General features: G+C 39.0%; 2 gene segments (V, D, J or C); both read right to left on the bottom strand.

Moving 5' to 3' along the window:
• Positions 1 to 153: 153 nt before the first annotated feature.
• LOC116084144 lies at positions 154 to 797 on the bottom strand. The segment is given in 2 exon segments: positions 154 to 506; positions 637 to 797. Coding segments are annotated over 2 exon segments (405 nt in total).
• An 11,810-nt stretch (positions 798 to 12,607) lies between these two features.
• On the bottom strand, positions 12,608 to 13,431 carry LOC116084143. The segment is given in 2 exon segments: positions 12,608 to 13,071; positions 13,251 to 13,431. Coding segments are annotated over 2 exon segments (516 nt in total).
• Positions 13,432 to 14,856: the final 1,425 nt, after the last annotated feature.

Below are 14,856 nucleotides of genomic sequence, written 5' to 3'. Positions count from 1 at the left end.
TTTTATGGTACTGATTTCCATCCTATCCTGTCAGAATATCCACCAATTCCTAGATTTCTAAGTGTCTGATCTGACATTTGTTCATGTTTTTCAGGAAAGTAGGTAAACACCACTTAGGGAACACACATATCTTTCCTCACATGACTTCCCCACTCAGCTCACATACACCCTTGGTTCATGTGCATCTTCCCTTGAAGTCTCCCTCACTGTGTCACTCACAGCACAGTAGTACAGGGCAGAGTCTGACAGCTGTGCTGAGGACTTCTGCAGATGGAAGGAGCTGTTGCTCTTATGGAGAGTGGCGTGGAACCCTTGGTGCTCGGTCCTCTTGTTGTCCGTGGAGCTCCTCAGGAGTAGCCGAGGGGCTTCATTGAGATATTGCACATACCAGAACAGGGAAAGACCTGAGTAAGTAGACTGATAGGTGCAGTTCAGCATCACAGGCAACCCCTCTGTGAGAGTGAGCAGGCCTTCTGTCTGGGTCACTGAGTCTCCATTGCTCCTTCCTGAAAATAAATTTTAAAAATGAATGAATGAATACAGAGGAATTACTTTTTTATGCAGGGAGGAACACTAAAGACTGCCAGAGTTGTAAGACAATGACATCATTAACCTTTAGAGTAAAATATAACTTACTGAGCATTAGGAGGAGCACAAGAACTGAGCACGTGTCAGGAAGCATGTTCATAGAAGAAATGACACTTGGTCCTGGAGTGCACCAGTCTCACAGGACAATTCTCCTGCAGGATCTCCTCAAACTCCTCACTCACAGACAAGGACTCTGTCTGCACACTGAGTCTGTCAAGTTAAGTCCCAAGCTGAATGAGATGCTAACCACACCTGAAGAGACAGCGCCCTCTGCTGATTTCCCTTCAGCCTGCACCAGGGATGTCTGCACAGCACATTGTAAATAAACTTGGAGCCTCACCCCAAGGAGGCAGGCCTCAAGTCTTCAGTGTTACTCAGTAATCACGAGTGTTACCGAACTATGTGTTTCCTATGGTATTTAGTTTGGTGAGTGAACATAAAAGAATATGCACACACAAATAGACCTCTGATACAATTTATATACTTTTTAAATTTTATTAGTTCTTACAGAATATTATGAAATGAATTTTGATTATACTCATCTGCTCTTTCCAGGCCTGGAAAGATTTATCCACTCTTTCATACCAATCCAGTTTTGTGTCCCATCCTCCCATTTAAAATAAATCTCTTCAAGTTTTGTTTTATAGATTGCACTGGGCATATACTCTTGGATATGTGGCCTTCACTGGAGGGTAATCTTTGCACCATAAGCTGGAACTTTAAAGAAAAAAGGTTGGGAATGCCCCCCTTCCCTCTCTGTGATGGAATTTTTCTGGCTCGGTCCTTTGCAATACTTATATGTAGTGTCAACCTCTCTGAGTTCACATGTGCAGTTGTCTTGCTATGTTGAGAGAACACTGCTTCTTTGTAGGCATCCACCACCTATGGCTCTTATAGTTTTTCCACACCCTCTTCTTCAATGTCCTCTGGGTCACTGAATGACTTGGGAGGAAGATGTGGGATATAGATGTCCCATATGGGCCTGAGTCAGCTACAGTCTTTTCTTCTCTGCAGCATAATGTGTTCTGTTCTCTCATAACCTCCATGTGTTACAAGAAGGAAAGTATTAAAATTATATTTCAATTTTAAAGCTAATTTTTTAAATAAAGAAAAATAGAGAAAAATTTCCTAAATGGAGTGAGTTGAAGCCAACATTTCTAATTTTGTGTTTTTATATCCACATTATAGCTGGCACTGAAAACTAACCCCTGGCAAATGCTGCACTGGAAGGCCTGTGGTACAAGATGTAGATGGGGCTCCAGGCCTCATGGTAGGTTAGAGGACAGGCTACCGGAACCCATGGAACACTTTGCTTTTGGCACAGATGTACATGGCTTAGTCTTGAGGCTGACTCTCTATGTTGTGCAGGGAGAAATGTTTGGCTTTCTTATTCAGTAAAACTGTAAATCTTTGGTTCTGTTTTCTTTCCATATTTGAACGAATGTCAATGATGAGCTTAGGATGTTTTCCATGTTCTTGCTTATGCCAAGGGAAGTAGAGCGAGGCACTGTTTACATAAGTGCAGTTGATGAGAATGATGGTCCCCTCTTTGACTCTCAGGATGGAAGGAAGCTGCTCCACCTGCTCACCTTTGGCTCATCCCTATGCAGAAAGATGGAAAGAAAGGAGAAAGTCTGTGAGACCATCACTTTCCAGGTTTCTCCTTTTCTACAGTAAAAGGAGAAAATCTGAGTAAGATAGCATACCCCTAGATGTCTCAAATACCCGCTGATTTGTGTATCTGTGGCCTTAGGTATTATCTGTGAATCTAAGGTATTCTGTGGCCTTAGAATAATAACTTACCATCCAAATATAGCCAAAGAAATATCAATAAAGTAGGAAATATACCTTCATTGTTCTGCCCAATTAAATTAAAATCCAATGTAGATCGTTATGAGTAGCAGGTAGCACACAGCTATCTAGGCATTGTTCTTTCTTAGCTCTAGAATCATCCCCTCACCCACTGACATTAAAAGCTTTGCTTCTGCCACAAGCCTGCACAATCAACATACACCAAAATGAATTCTCTGCATATTCTCCAGCAACTGAGATCTACTGCCACCTTCTGGTTGCATCCCTAATCAGCAAGGACTGGAGCTCTTATCCTATGAGGTACTCAGATATATAACATACAATATGTTATATCAAATGGGTTCTAGGACTTGGAGACCAAGAATAGTATGTTTACTCACTAATGAGGTTCATTTTTATCTTTAAATCTCACATATCACATATATTATGTTTCATATGCAAGGCATAGATGTGATGTTTTCATATATATGTTATATATTCCTATATAAGGTGTGTTTGTGTGTAATATATATATATATATATATATATATATTTATAAAATTTCTTCTGTCTAGAACTGTATTTATCAATCCCTTCCCATATTGCAGAATGTTCAGATCATTTATCAAGCAACTCTCTTTTCTTGGGGGCAGATATGTAGGTCTATGTTTGTTCTTGAGAGTTATGGAACCTAAGGAATAGCTTTCTCAGGTTTCTTATGGGCTTTCAGTTGCAAAGGAGCAATGTTGTTCCTATTTCAGTGAATGCTTGTTGACAATACAGATATGCTGTTTTTGTACTCACACCTCACCTTCCAGAGAAGTCATCCTGGAATCACAAATATACATAACTACTCTTAGGAAGTTCTGAGAAGTCATTTGATCTTGAGGATGGCACCATTCATTCATTTGCTCTCACAGTATCCGGTGTTGGGAGGCTGAATTACTGATAGAATAGCAGTGTGGATCTCCTCGGTAATCTGCCAAACCTTGCAACAAACCCTTCCTCCTTCTTGTGGACCCTTCCCCCACACATCCCCAACCTTCCTAGAGGGTTTTGTTTTCTTTGTGTCAGCTGTGGATATCTACGAACACTATCTGGGAACCCAGTGTCCACACAGGCTTGGGAAGTAAGTGAGCCATCTTAGCTGTCATTTCTGTCCTCCATTTCAGTTTCCCTAGTACCATCCCTATCCCACAACAGACCACTTACTGGGCCTGTCCTCTCACCACTCCCGCATTTACTAGGGACTCAGCCAAACCTTGCTGTATTTCCTTTCCTCTCTCACCTCCATTCCTCTATATCAAAGGCCAATAGAGACATTCTACCTGGGAATCTGGTGGTCATACCCACCTGGAAAAAAAAGTATCTCATCTTCACTGGCTTTCATGTCCTAAAATGTTATTTCCCTAGTTTCACCCCCACCTCTGTATCAGACCACTTGTAGGAGCCAGACCGTCCTCTCTGCTTTCATTATCCAGGGACTCCACCAGACCTTGCAGAGAACCCAGCTACCTTGGTTCTATGGACCTTCACAGCATCTATTCTAGTACAAACCCCCGTCGCCTTCTAGTACATAAGAACACTTTCTATCCTCCCAGTGACTACACGAGCAGGGACTTAAGGAGATTATTCACACTATCCTTTCTGTTCCTCATTATAATCTTTCCATTCTTATCCTTAAGCTGGTAACAACCTGTTTACAGGACTCATCCTCAACTTCCTTCACTGGACACCAAAACTCTTGTCTCAGATCCAGGGTCCCTAACTCTTTCATGTTCACCTCTCCAAAAAAAAAAAAAAAAATTCTTTGCATTATTGCAACCTACTTGTAAGATCCTCTCCTCACAGCATGTCCGCAACTCCCTATGAATACTACCTCTACTTATGAACATAATCTCCTTGGGTTGTTATAGAAGCCTCTATCAGACTTTTCTCTGAGCTCAGATCTATTCTTTTCTGCACACATTGACCACAGAAGCTCTCTCTACCAATCAACAACAATACTTTACTAATATCCAGAGAGTTCAACAAAAATGAAGGAAGGAAATGCTCACTAAACAAGGACAGTAACAGATATCAACACATAGAAACATAATCATCCTACTCCAAACACCTGCACATGAACAGAATCATTACTAGGCAAGACAGTATGTTTCTACCAGAACCCAATAACCATACTAAGATAGACCATAAAAATGCAATGTAGCTGAACCTAAGGAGAATATGATTAAACCTTTTAATGAAGTCGTGAAAACAGAAACAGTGGAATAAAATGAAGAAAACAGTTCAAGATGTGAAAGTAGACATAGAATCACTGAAAAAAATTGTAATAAACTTAGAATGAAAAATATAGGAAGTCAAACAAAAGCCTCATAGGTAAACTACACCAACAGAATACAAGACATAGCAGAGGAAATCTCAAACATTAGAGACTAGGTATGAGAACCAGACACTGTAAAGAAAACATTTAATAGAAATCATTCTGGAAAAATATCCAGAAAATATGAGACATCGTGAGAATATTTAATCTATGAATGATATAAATAAAGGAAGAAGATGAAACTCAGACCAAAAGCACAAAAAATTTCAACAAAATCATAGAAGATTTGTCTAACATAAAGCCAATCGTACCTGTCAAAGCATAAGAAGCATACAGAACACCAAATAGACTAGACCAGAAAATAAATTCTCTAATGAAACATAATAATAGTGAAAAAAATCTGACCTTACAGAAGAAGGAAAGAATATTTTAAAATGCAAGGAGAAAAGTAACACATGAAGGCAGACATATTATACTAGTAACTAACAACTCCATGGACACTACAAAAGCCAAAGGAACCTGGAAATATGTTCTCCAAAGGTAGAGAGACCTAACCAGCCCAACTGCTAAACTTATAAAAACTATCAGTCACATTTGATGTAGAAACAAAGACATTCCACAGTAAAACCAAATTTAGGCAGTACTTATCTACCGATCCAGATCTAAAGAAGATGATAGAAGGAAATCTGAAGAAGTTAACCACACACCCCCAAGAAAACATAAAGAATAAATAATCCCAGGCCAGCAAACCAAAAGAGGAGGGGAAACACTCACAGTTCCAGCAAAGTAACAGGGATCAATAAGCATGCAAGCAAAAATTCTAAACAAGACACTTGTGAACTGAATGCAAGACACATCAAAAAAATCATCCCCCATGATGAAGTAGGCTTGTATTCTGATATAAGTGTGATTCCGTATATATAAATTAATAATGAAATCTAACACATAAACAGACTGATACACAAAAAACACATGATCATCTCATTAGAGTCAGAAAGGTCTTTGGCATAATCCAGCATGTGCTAATAATAAATAACCTGAAGAAACTAGAGGTAGAAGAGATATATATCTCAATGCAATAAAGGATCAGTATACCACCATGCCACACCCAACATTAACCAAAATGGAGAGATTTGTCAAAGCATTTCCATTCAAATCACAAACCAGACAAGGTGTCCACTCTCTTCATATTCAACTTAATGCTTGAAGTCTTAGAGTAATAAGACAATTAAAGATCAAGAAGATACCAATAGGAAAGGAATAAATCAAAGAATCATTATTTGAAGATGTTATGATTTGATATGTTAAAGACTCTACTGGAAACTCCTTCAGCTGAAACTACTTTCAGCAATGTAGCTGGACAAAAATTTAACACACAAAATTCAGTAGCCCTCCAATACAGTAATGGCAAATATTCTGAGAAAGAAATCATGGAAAGAGCACCTTTCATAATAACATCAAAATAATAAATTGTTTTGGGAAGACCTAACCATGTAAGTGTAAACCTTGTATAATAAAAATTTAAAACACAGAAGAAAGATATAAAGAAAGGTATCAGATGATGAAAGGCCTCCCATGCTCATGAATTGGGAGGCATGGCCATTCTATCAAAAAGGAGTTGAGAGATTCAGTGTAATCCCTGTCAAATTTCCAACATAATTCTTCACAGAAGTAGAAAAGAATTTTTCAGTTTCATATGGAAAAACAAAAATCTCAGGATAGCTAAAACAATCATGACCAGGAAAGGAACTCTGTAAGGCAAAGGACAAAACAGCAGCCTACAGAATGGGAAAATGTCTTCACCAACTCCACATATGACAGAAGGCTAGCATGCAAAATATATAAAGAGCTCAAGAAACTAGACATCTGTAAATCAAACAATTCAGTTTTTAAAATGGGGTACAGAATTCTCAACACAGGAATCACAAATGACTGAGAAACACTTAAGGAAATGTTCAATATTCTTAACAATCAGGGAAATGCAAACCAAAGTGTCTCTGAGATTTAATCTTTTACCTGTCAGAATGGCTAAGATCAAAAACACAATTGGCCACTCGTGCTGGGAAGGATGTGGAGCAAGGGGAAGACTCCTCCATTACTGATAGGAGTGGAAACTTATACAACCACTATGGCAAAGAATATGGTGGTTTCTCAGAAAATTGAGCATCATTCTATCTCAAGACCCAGCTATATCATTCCTGGGCATATCCAAAAGATGCTCCACCATACCACAAGGACACTTGTTCAGCTATTTTGTTAGCAGCTTTATTCATAACAGCCAGAATCTGGAAACAAATTAGATGTCCTTCAATCAAAGAATGGTTAAATAAAACGTGGTACACTTTTAATCAGCTATTAAAAACAATGACGATTTGTTTCCAGTCCCAGAATAACAAACATGGTGTGTACTCACTTATAAGTGGATATTAGCTGCCAAGGACAATAATGCTACAAACCACAGACTCAGTAACGAGGCTAAGTAACAAGGATACCTTAAGGAGGGACCAAAGGGATCTTCCTGGGAAGGGGAAATAGACTAGATTTCATGGGTGGATAGGGGGCGACAGATAGGGATGGGAGTAGGAGGAATCAGATGAGGGTGTCGGGAGAGTGAGAACTGGGAAAGATGACTGGAATTGTGGGTATTTGCAGGGAAAGGTAGAAACCTAGTGCAGTAGAAACTCTCAGGAATCTACAAAGATGGCTCTAATAGGGGATACAGTACCCAAGTTGGCCATTTTCTCTAACCAGGTAAGGTTTCCAGTGAAGGGATTGGAACACCACTCACTCTACAAAACCTCCTATCTACACTTTGTCCTTTTTTTCCCCACCTACAAGATGTGCTGGGGAAAAGGTAGCTCAGAAGTTGTGGCAATGTTGAGACCTGGGCCACCAGAGGGTGTCCACACCTGATACTGCCTGGAGGGCCAAGGACCAGAAACTGTATAGCCCAGAGACGTGTTATATGTGTGTGTGTGTGTGTGTGTGTGTGTGCACAAACACCAGAAAAATAAATGAATGAATGATAAATAAAATAAGTAAATTAAATGCTTCTTAATGACATTGCTACAGTTGTAGACCAGAGTCTAGCATAATTGTCATTAGAGAGGCTTCAACCAGAAACTGATGGGAACAGATGCAGAGACTCATCGAAAAACGTTAGTCAGAGCGCAGGGAATTATCCTGAAGAGAGACAACAAGAGTTGTACAAACCAGTGGAGTGTTTAAAAACAGCCCATAGAATCAAATAACCAGGGCACTAGTGGCTCACAGAGACTGAACCAACAATCGGGAAGTCTGGGTCTGACCTAGATCCTCTGTATGTGTGCTATGGCTGTGCAGCTTAGTGTTTTTGTGGGGTACCTAACAGTGGGAACAGGGTCTATCTCTGACTCTTTTGCCTGCATTTGAAACCCTTGTCCTCTTACTGGGATGCCTTCTCCAGCCTTAATATGATGGATGTGCCTAGTCTTACTATAACTTGATATACCCTGCTTGGTTGATACTCTTGGGATGCCTACCTTTTCTGAAGGGGCTTGTAGGATGAGTCGATCTGGGGGAGAGAGAAGTAGGGGAGAGGGATTAGAATGAGAAGAGGGAGGTGAATCTATGATTGAGATGTAATGTATGAGAGAACAATACATTTTAAAAGGTGGGCAGATATAAGGAGAGAGTTCTTGAAAGATGAAACACAAACGGCTGAAAAACAGTTAAAGAAATGTTCAACATCCTTAGTCATTGGAAAAATGTAAATTAAAACCACTATGAGATTTCATCTTATACCCTTCATAATAGCCAAAACAAGTAAAATTCATTTTAAAAGGTAGGCAGATATAAGGAGAGAGTTCTTGAAAGATGAAACACAAACGGCTGAAAAACAGTTAAAGAAATGTTCAACATCCTTAGTCACTGGAAAAATGTAAATTAAAACCACTATGAGATTTCATCTTATACCCTTCATAATAGCCAAAACAAGTAAAACAAATGACAGTGAGGTTGCAGCTTAAGGTCAACATTCATTCATTGCTGGAGAGAGTGCAAACCTTATAGCCATTAGGAAAATATGTGTAGTGGTTCTCCAGGAAAAGACTTTGGAATACCCAGTTCTAAATGAATCTTTCCATTAAACTCCTCTCCTCAGGACTCTAAGGGAATTTTGTAGAAGTGGAAGCATAAAGACTGTAAAAGCTAGTGGGAATGGAAAGTACTAAGGAAATAATGCCCTTCAGAATGACACTGATTCACATATGAACTCACAGAGACGGCAGCAGCATACACGGGGTCTCTAGAGGTCCGATAAAGACAGGGTTCCAGTGTAGATCATAGGAAGTGGACATGATGCCCCTTTCAAATCAAGAAACCATCTCCAATTAACAACTGCTCACAAAGAAAAATTTAGTTTTTGCTAACAGTCTCACCTAAGACTCACTTGTACAAACCACACTGAAGGGTGTGCCCAGTGGCAGATGGACACATTTTCAAGATAGGATTATTGTATCATAATGCTTTATCTGGGCATTGCTTATGGTATGAGTCGTTTGCTTATACATTATATTTTTCAGTTTCAGTTTTTATGGATCTTCTGTGTGTGCATGTGTCTCACATGTGTAAGGCTTCACCTGTTGTTTTTTTTTTCTGTTTGCTAAGCTCTATTCTGGTTTGTTTGTTTGCTTGCTTGCTTGTTTTCTAAACAGAGAGAGAGAACTAAAGCGTGGAATTGGCTGTGTGAGGAAGTGGGGAAGATATGGAAGGAGATGAGGGAGGGGAAATACTGGTCAGAAGGTATGGCAAGAAACAAAAAATCCCTTTCCAATTTAAAACCAAAAAGATCAGTAGTGTGCAGCCTGAGTCTTGCTTGCTCAAAGTGCCCATGTTTACACAGATTGGAGATGTTGATTCTTGTGGTCAGACATATTAGATATGTTCTTTGCAGATTCAGCATTCAGAGCTGGAAATGGTGTATTTTCTATGGGGTGATTTTTCCTGAAGGAATGGAGTGGAGACATAATGCTAATGAAGAAATCTGTAACAATGGTATTTCACACATAATTTGTTTTGTAATGGAATTGGATAAGGGACTTCTATGAATTTTTCTGGCTTTGAAATTCTTCTATGCTACTGAACATAGAAAAATATCCACAAAGAGCAGTGTCAGGCATGAGTGTAATAGGACTGGGAGAACATATCTCATAGTATGGAAACCTAGACCATTCACCTTCTCAGGTATCTAACACACCTGCTATTTCACTAATGTGATTGTGGGCCCCTGAAAAATTAGACAGGATCCTATCCAGATTTCTTAACCTCCCACAACATAAAGGGATAGTGTATCATGGGAAGATTATATTTATAGTCAAATAAAATGTACTTTGCTAAAACATAGTGATCATATGTGGTGTGATGTGGTGGAGGACTCTAGCCTAGACAGACAGAAGCAGAATGCTCCTTTATAAGGGGATTTTTAATCATTAAATATAATACATACATATTAAATCTAATACATCTTGTAAGAAATATATGTACCCTGCAACTTAAAATACTGAGAATGGAAGATGATTTATTAATATATGAAGCAAAAGTCACACTGACAGTCTCATCTTGAAGGGTTTCCGAAGTTAAGTACCTGCTTCACAGGGGTAACTATGAGGGTCAAACTATCAGCTGAGGTAGTGGTAAAGCTTTTAACACCTGATGTAAAACAGGAAATGGTTTCTCTCTCCAGGTGCAAAAAAGAAAGCCTAGGTTATTTTAAAACACAACAGAGTTTTTATTCAGGAAAATTAGCTTATACACTGAATATTCAGCATTGTAATTTATATACAAATATCAGTGTAGGAAAATGTGTCACCATTCATTGGCTTGTTCAGCCAGAGTTGGTGGGACATGAATGTGTGATGAAGGCTCTAGGAAGAGAGAGACTGAGCCAGGTATGAACCTAGAGTGGTGGTTGCTGTTGATATGTAACTGCCACCATTTGCAAGGCTTGGTTTAAGAGGGGAAAGACAGTGAGAGAATTCAAGATGCTAACTAATATAGACTGGAAACAATCAGGTTTGATCCAGATGACCTGCCACTTCAAGAAGAGTTGGCAGATAATTTACTGATCACTTCAATCAAAGGTAGAAATAAATGAAATAAATGGTGAAAATGAGGCAAACATGGTACATCTAGTCACAATTACTCAATCATTAATAAAGGTGACAGTTCAAGAAGTTGAAAATGCTGGACAAGCAAAAATCAACTAAAGACTAAAGTAGTGAAACTGGAGATGGTTTAGTAGCCTGCCGGTGGATGTGGTACTTGTTTTTATGTGATGAAACTTGCTGACTTGAAAAACAATTGTAATAAAAAGATAAAGACTTATAGAATGTGGGAAAAACTTGGATAATGAAAACTTGGCTCTTTGAATGAGGATGCAGAAAGTGAAAACAGCTAAGTAAGAAGATAATCAGCAGGTTTGTCAGGACACTACTGAGAACCAGAAATAAGTGGATTCCTAAAAGGAATCGCTTTGATCAGGAAGAGAAGACAGTGACAACTAATCACATTTGTCTAAAAAGAAGTGTAGCTTGTTCAATATCTTAACAGAAACTAATGAGAAAATTGAAATTCAGAAATAAGAAATGAGAAAAATCTAATAGAGTCTGTTCAGAAAATGGAGCAGATGACAGATGACTATAACAAGATAAAGTTAATTGTGCATCACACAGACAATATTGTAAATGAGATTTTAAAAGAGAATGGGCATTATCAACTTCAAGTGTGAGAGCTCACAGACCAAGGAAGCATTACAAGGAACACCAATGCAAGAGTGTCCTTAGCGAAGCCCACTGAAGCCCTGCAAAGTGTTGCACACCAAGAGAAGACTGGCCGGTGAAGACCAGTGAAGTGTTGCAAGACATACCAATGTCCTCCTACTGTTTTTTGGGTACCATTTATACTCTTCCAAACATCACAAACCCTCTTAAGTGTCCAGTCCAGCAAAGCATCCTCTCACATGTCTGGGTTAGCAAAGTATCCTTTCATGAGACAACTTCCAGAAAAGTATCACATGTCACAACTGAGTCTCCAAAGAACCAGAAATTTTCACATCAAAACATAATTGCAATGGGGAGGAATCTGAGTGAATCACAAGGGGGTAAATTAGGTTGTGAGACTCTAGAGATCAATCGATCAATGAAGTCACTTTTGTAGCTGCTCAGCTGCTGTTTCTAAGTGAAAACAGTAATGGACAGACATTACATGAGAGAATGGCATGGCCAGTTCCTTACAGAGACAAGGACTAGCCGGGTTTTTTTCAACTGTGAAATGAAATCAGGCAACACTTAGAAAAAAGCAACTGTTTGGGTCACATTTAATTATGATATGATGACTCAGCCCCCTATTGTGTGATATTTAGAACATTTTCCAGTTTTCTTTTGAAAACAGTGTTTTAATGAGAAGTTTAGTATACATATTACATTGCAAATGTATAAATACGTCAGAAGAATCAATTGCTGTGAGGACCATTGTGATACAGATTGCAAATATAGCTCTCTAGTTAGTCATTTATCTTTGGCTCTTATAAGTTTTATGTGAAATATTTGTTTCACAGTGCATAATTAAATGTATTATGTTTCTTAAATACAAAGACATCATAGAAATTATGTCTTGATTAAATAATAAGATTAGTTTACCCAGCCTTTCTACAACTGAATTTATTAAATCTTTAATATTAATTCTTTTATCAATGTCGTATTTAACAGATTAGCTGAAAGTTTGATCAAGTGCTCTCTAAACCAAGGATGGAAAAAGTTGCTCTCAGTTTCTGATTGTGAGAAATAACCCAAATGATACTGGAGAATATAAGAGGTTATTTTATTTTATGACATTAGCACAAGCATTTGGTAAAATGAAGTATGTATTTTAGTGTTGTGGGCTGAACTTCTGCAGCAACGTTATGTCTCCTAACATCTTCTCTGTATTTAGTAGAGATCTGATAAGGCCACAGCTGTGCAAAGCCTCCTGCAGAGTCTGCCTGTGGCGGGGACTGTAGCTGCACACCCAGCTGCAGTTTGGAGCCAGGCTGTAAGCTGGCTGGGAGCACTGTGCCTGAGCAGCACAGAGGTAGGTGCCTGAGTCCTCTGGCTGGGCATCCCTGATGTGCAGGGTGCTGTAGCGCTCCTTAGGATTGAATGTTGCCTTTAGCCTCCCAATTTCCTTCGTTCCTGAAGCCAGGTAAAAAAGATTGATGAGCCTGCCCCTGGGATTCTGTAGGAAACACTGCACAGTTGTCATGCCAATAGAAAGATTGCATCTCAGAGCAGAACTGGTTCCCTCTTGGAGACTCAGGGCTGAAGGACTTTGCTCCACCTGATTTCCTTTCACCCCTGCTTGAAAACAGAAAAGCAAACCAAAATCAAAGAGAGGTTTTCACCCACACCAGTCAAATACCCCAGGAGACACCCATGAGGAAGAATGCACAGGTTTTCATCTACTTTCTCCCCTTCCACCACCGACATTTCTGGAGAATCCCTAATAGAAGGAAACTTAGCTGAACACAACTCACAGCAAATCTGCACCCACAGAATCCCCAGCACAGCTCCCAGGTTCCTCTGCATGGCCCTTGTCCAATTGCTGGGATATCTTCTCTCCACCTCTGAAGGGTGTCAAGTCTTATGCCTGGACACAGTTGTGCTTACAGACTACAGGTTCTTTCTAAATCACTGAGCTTCCTCATTCAGCTGAATGTGAAACTCCACCCACCTCCCCTCATGACTATGCATTGTAATTGCTCCAGGGCTGTGGAGAACATTGATGTAGAGCCCAGGACGCTGTGTTTCTAATGTAACATGTAATATGCAGAGTTTGGGGGAAATGTGTGAGGAATGGGAATACATTAATGAAGAATGCTGGTGGGAAAACTAATGGCTCCAACGGGTAAAGCAGAGCCCTGCAGAAACCTAGCAAGATGGTATGACCTTTTGCTGTTCTGAAATTTTTTCACACACTATATTCTGATCATTGTTTCCCCTCCTCCATCATCTCCAAGATCTTTCCCATCTCCTCATCCATTCAAGTCCAGCCCTTTCTTTTTCTCTCTCTTTAGAAAGCAAATGGGTAAACAAATAGCTGCCAAAATGGAAGTAAATGAAAATTAACAAAGAAGAAACCATACACACACACACACACACACACAAAACCAAACAAAAACAAAAACAAAAATACCACAAGACAGGTAACTATAAAACATGGACAGAAAAACCAGTAAGACAAAACGTGCTCAAACTAAGAAATATGACATTCTGTTTTGGCCATCTTCTGCTGTGTGGTCAATATATAAGAAATATACGAGAAAGTCCTGGCAGGACTCTTAATTTATACAATTTGACAAATCAGCATACAATCCACTACACAAAAGAAAAAATTTCTTGCAATTGAGATGATCATATACATAGTTTTGTTGGTTATAAGAAAAATGAGACAAGCCCCATTTCAGCCCTGATTCCTTTTCTATCTCTGGGCTTCTGGTCTGCTGTTTTGCTGTGCTCTTCAGGAAGACACAGCTGACTCAGGTCGGGCTGAGGATGCCTTCTCAGGTTCACTGACGCCTGCTCCCTTCTAGTTTTTCATGCCTTATATTTTCTAGTTTTCTTTCTTTTTTTTTTAAAAGCAGATATTCTTTTTCTTTCTAGTTTAGAATATATATATAAATATATGTATGTATATATATTGTATGTGATATAAAAGGTATTGAAATAATTTATAATACTTTTGATTATATGGAATTTTAAATGAAAAGCTAAAAAAAAAAAAAACAAAACAGAAAAAGCAGTGAAAGTAGTTTCTCTTGTGTGTCCATCCTCAGGGCAATTCTGTTTTGCTTACATCTCTTCAGAGAATTGTTCTTTAAAGAGATTTATAGACACATGAGATCCGGTGAACAGACTCTGGATATCTGTGGGTTTATACAAAATGCCCGAGAGCTAAAGATCTGTATAACTCTGCACCATCACCACTATTCCTTGCTTTGTGAGTGGATTGCCTTATGTCCTTAAGTCTCAGCTCAGCTGTTCAACCTCAGGGCACCTTAAGAAACTGTAGTTTCCCTGTGCCTATTTGCTCGAGGTTCTTCCCCACTTTTTCTTCTACTAGTTTTAATGTATCTGCTTTGA

This window comes from Mastomys coucha, unplaced genomic scaffold (genome assembly GCF_008632895.1).
Source record: "Mastomys coucha isolate ucsf_1 unplaced genomic scaffold, UCSF_Mcou_1 pScaffold9, whole genome shotgun sequence".
NCBI classification, from domain to species: Eukaryota; Metazoa; Chordata; class Mammalia; order Rodentia; family Muridae; genus Mastomys; species Mastomys coucha.
Note: the sequence above shows the minus strand (reverse complement) of the source record. Positions and strands in the feature narration are given on the sequence as shown.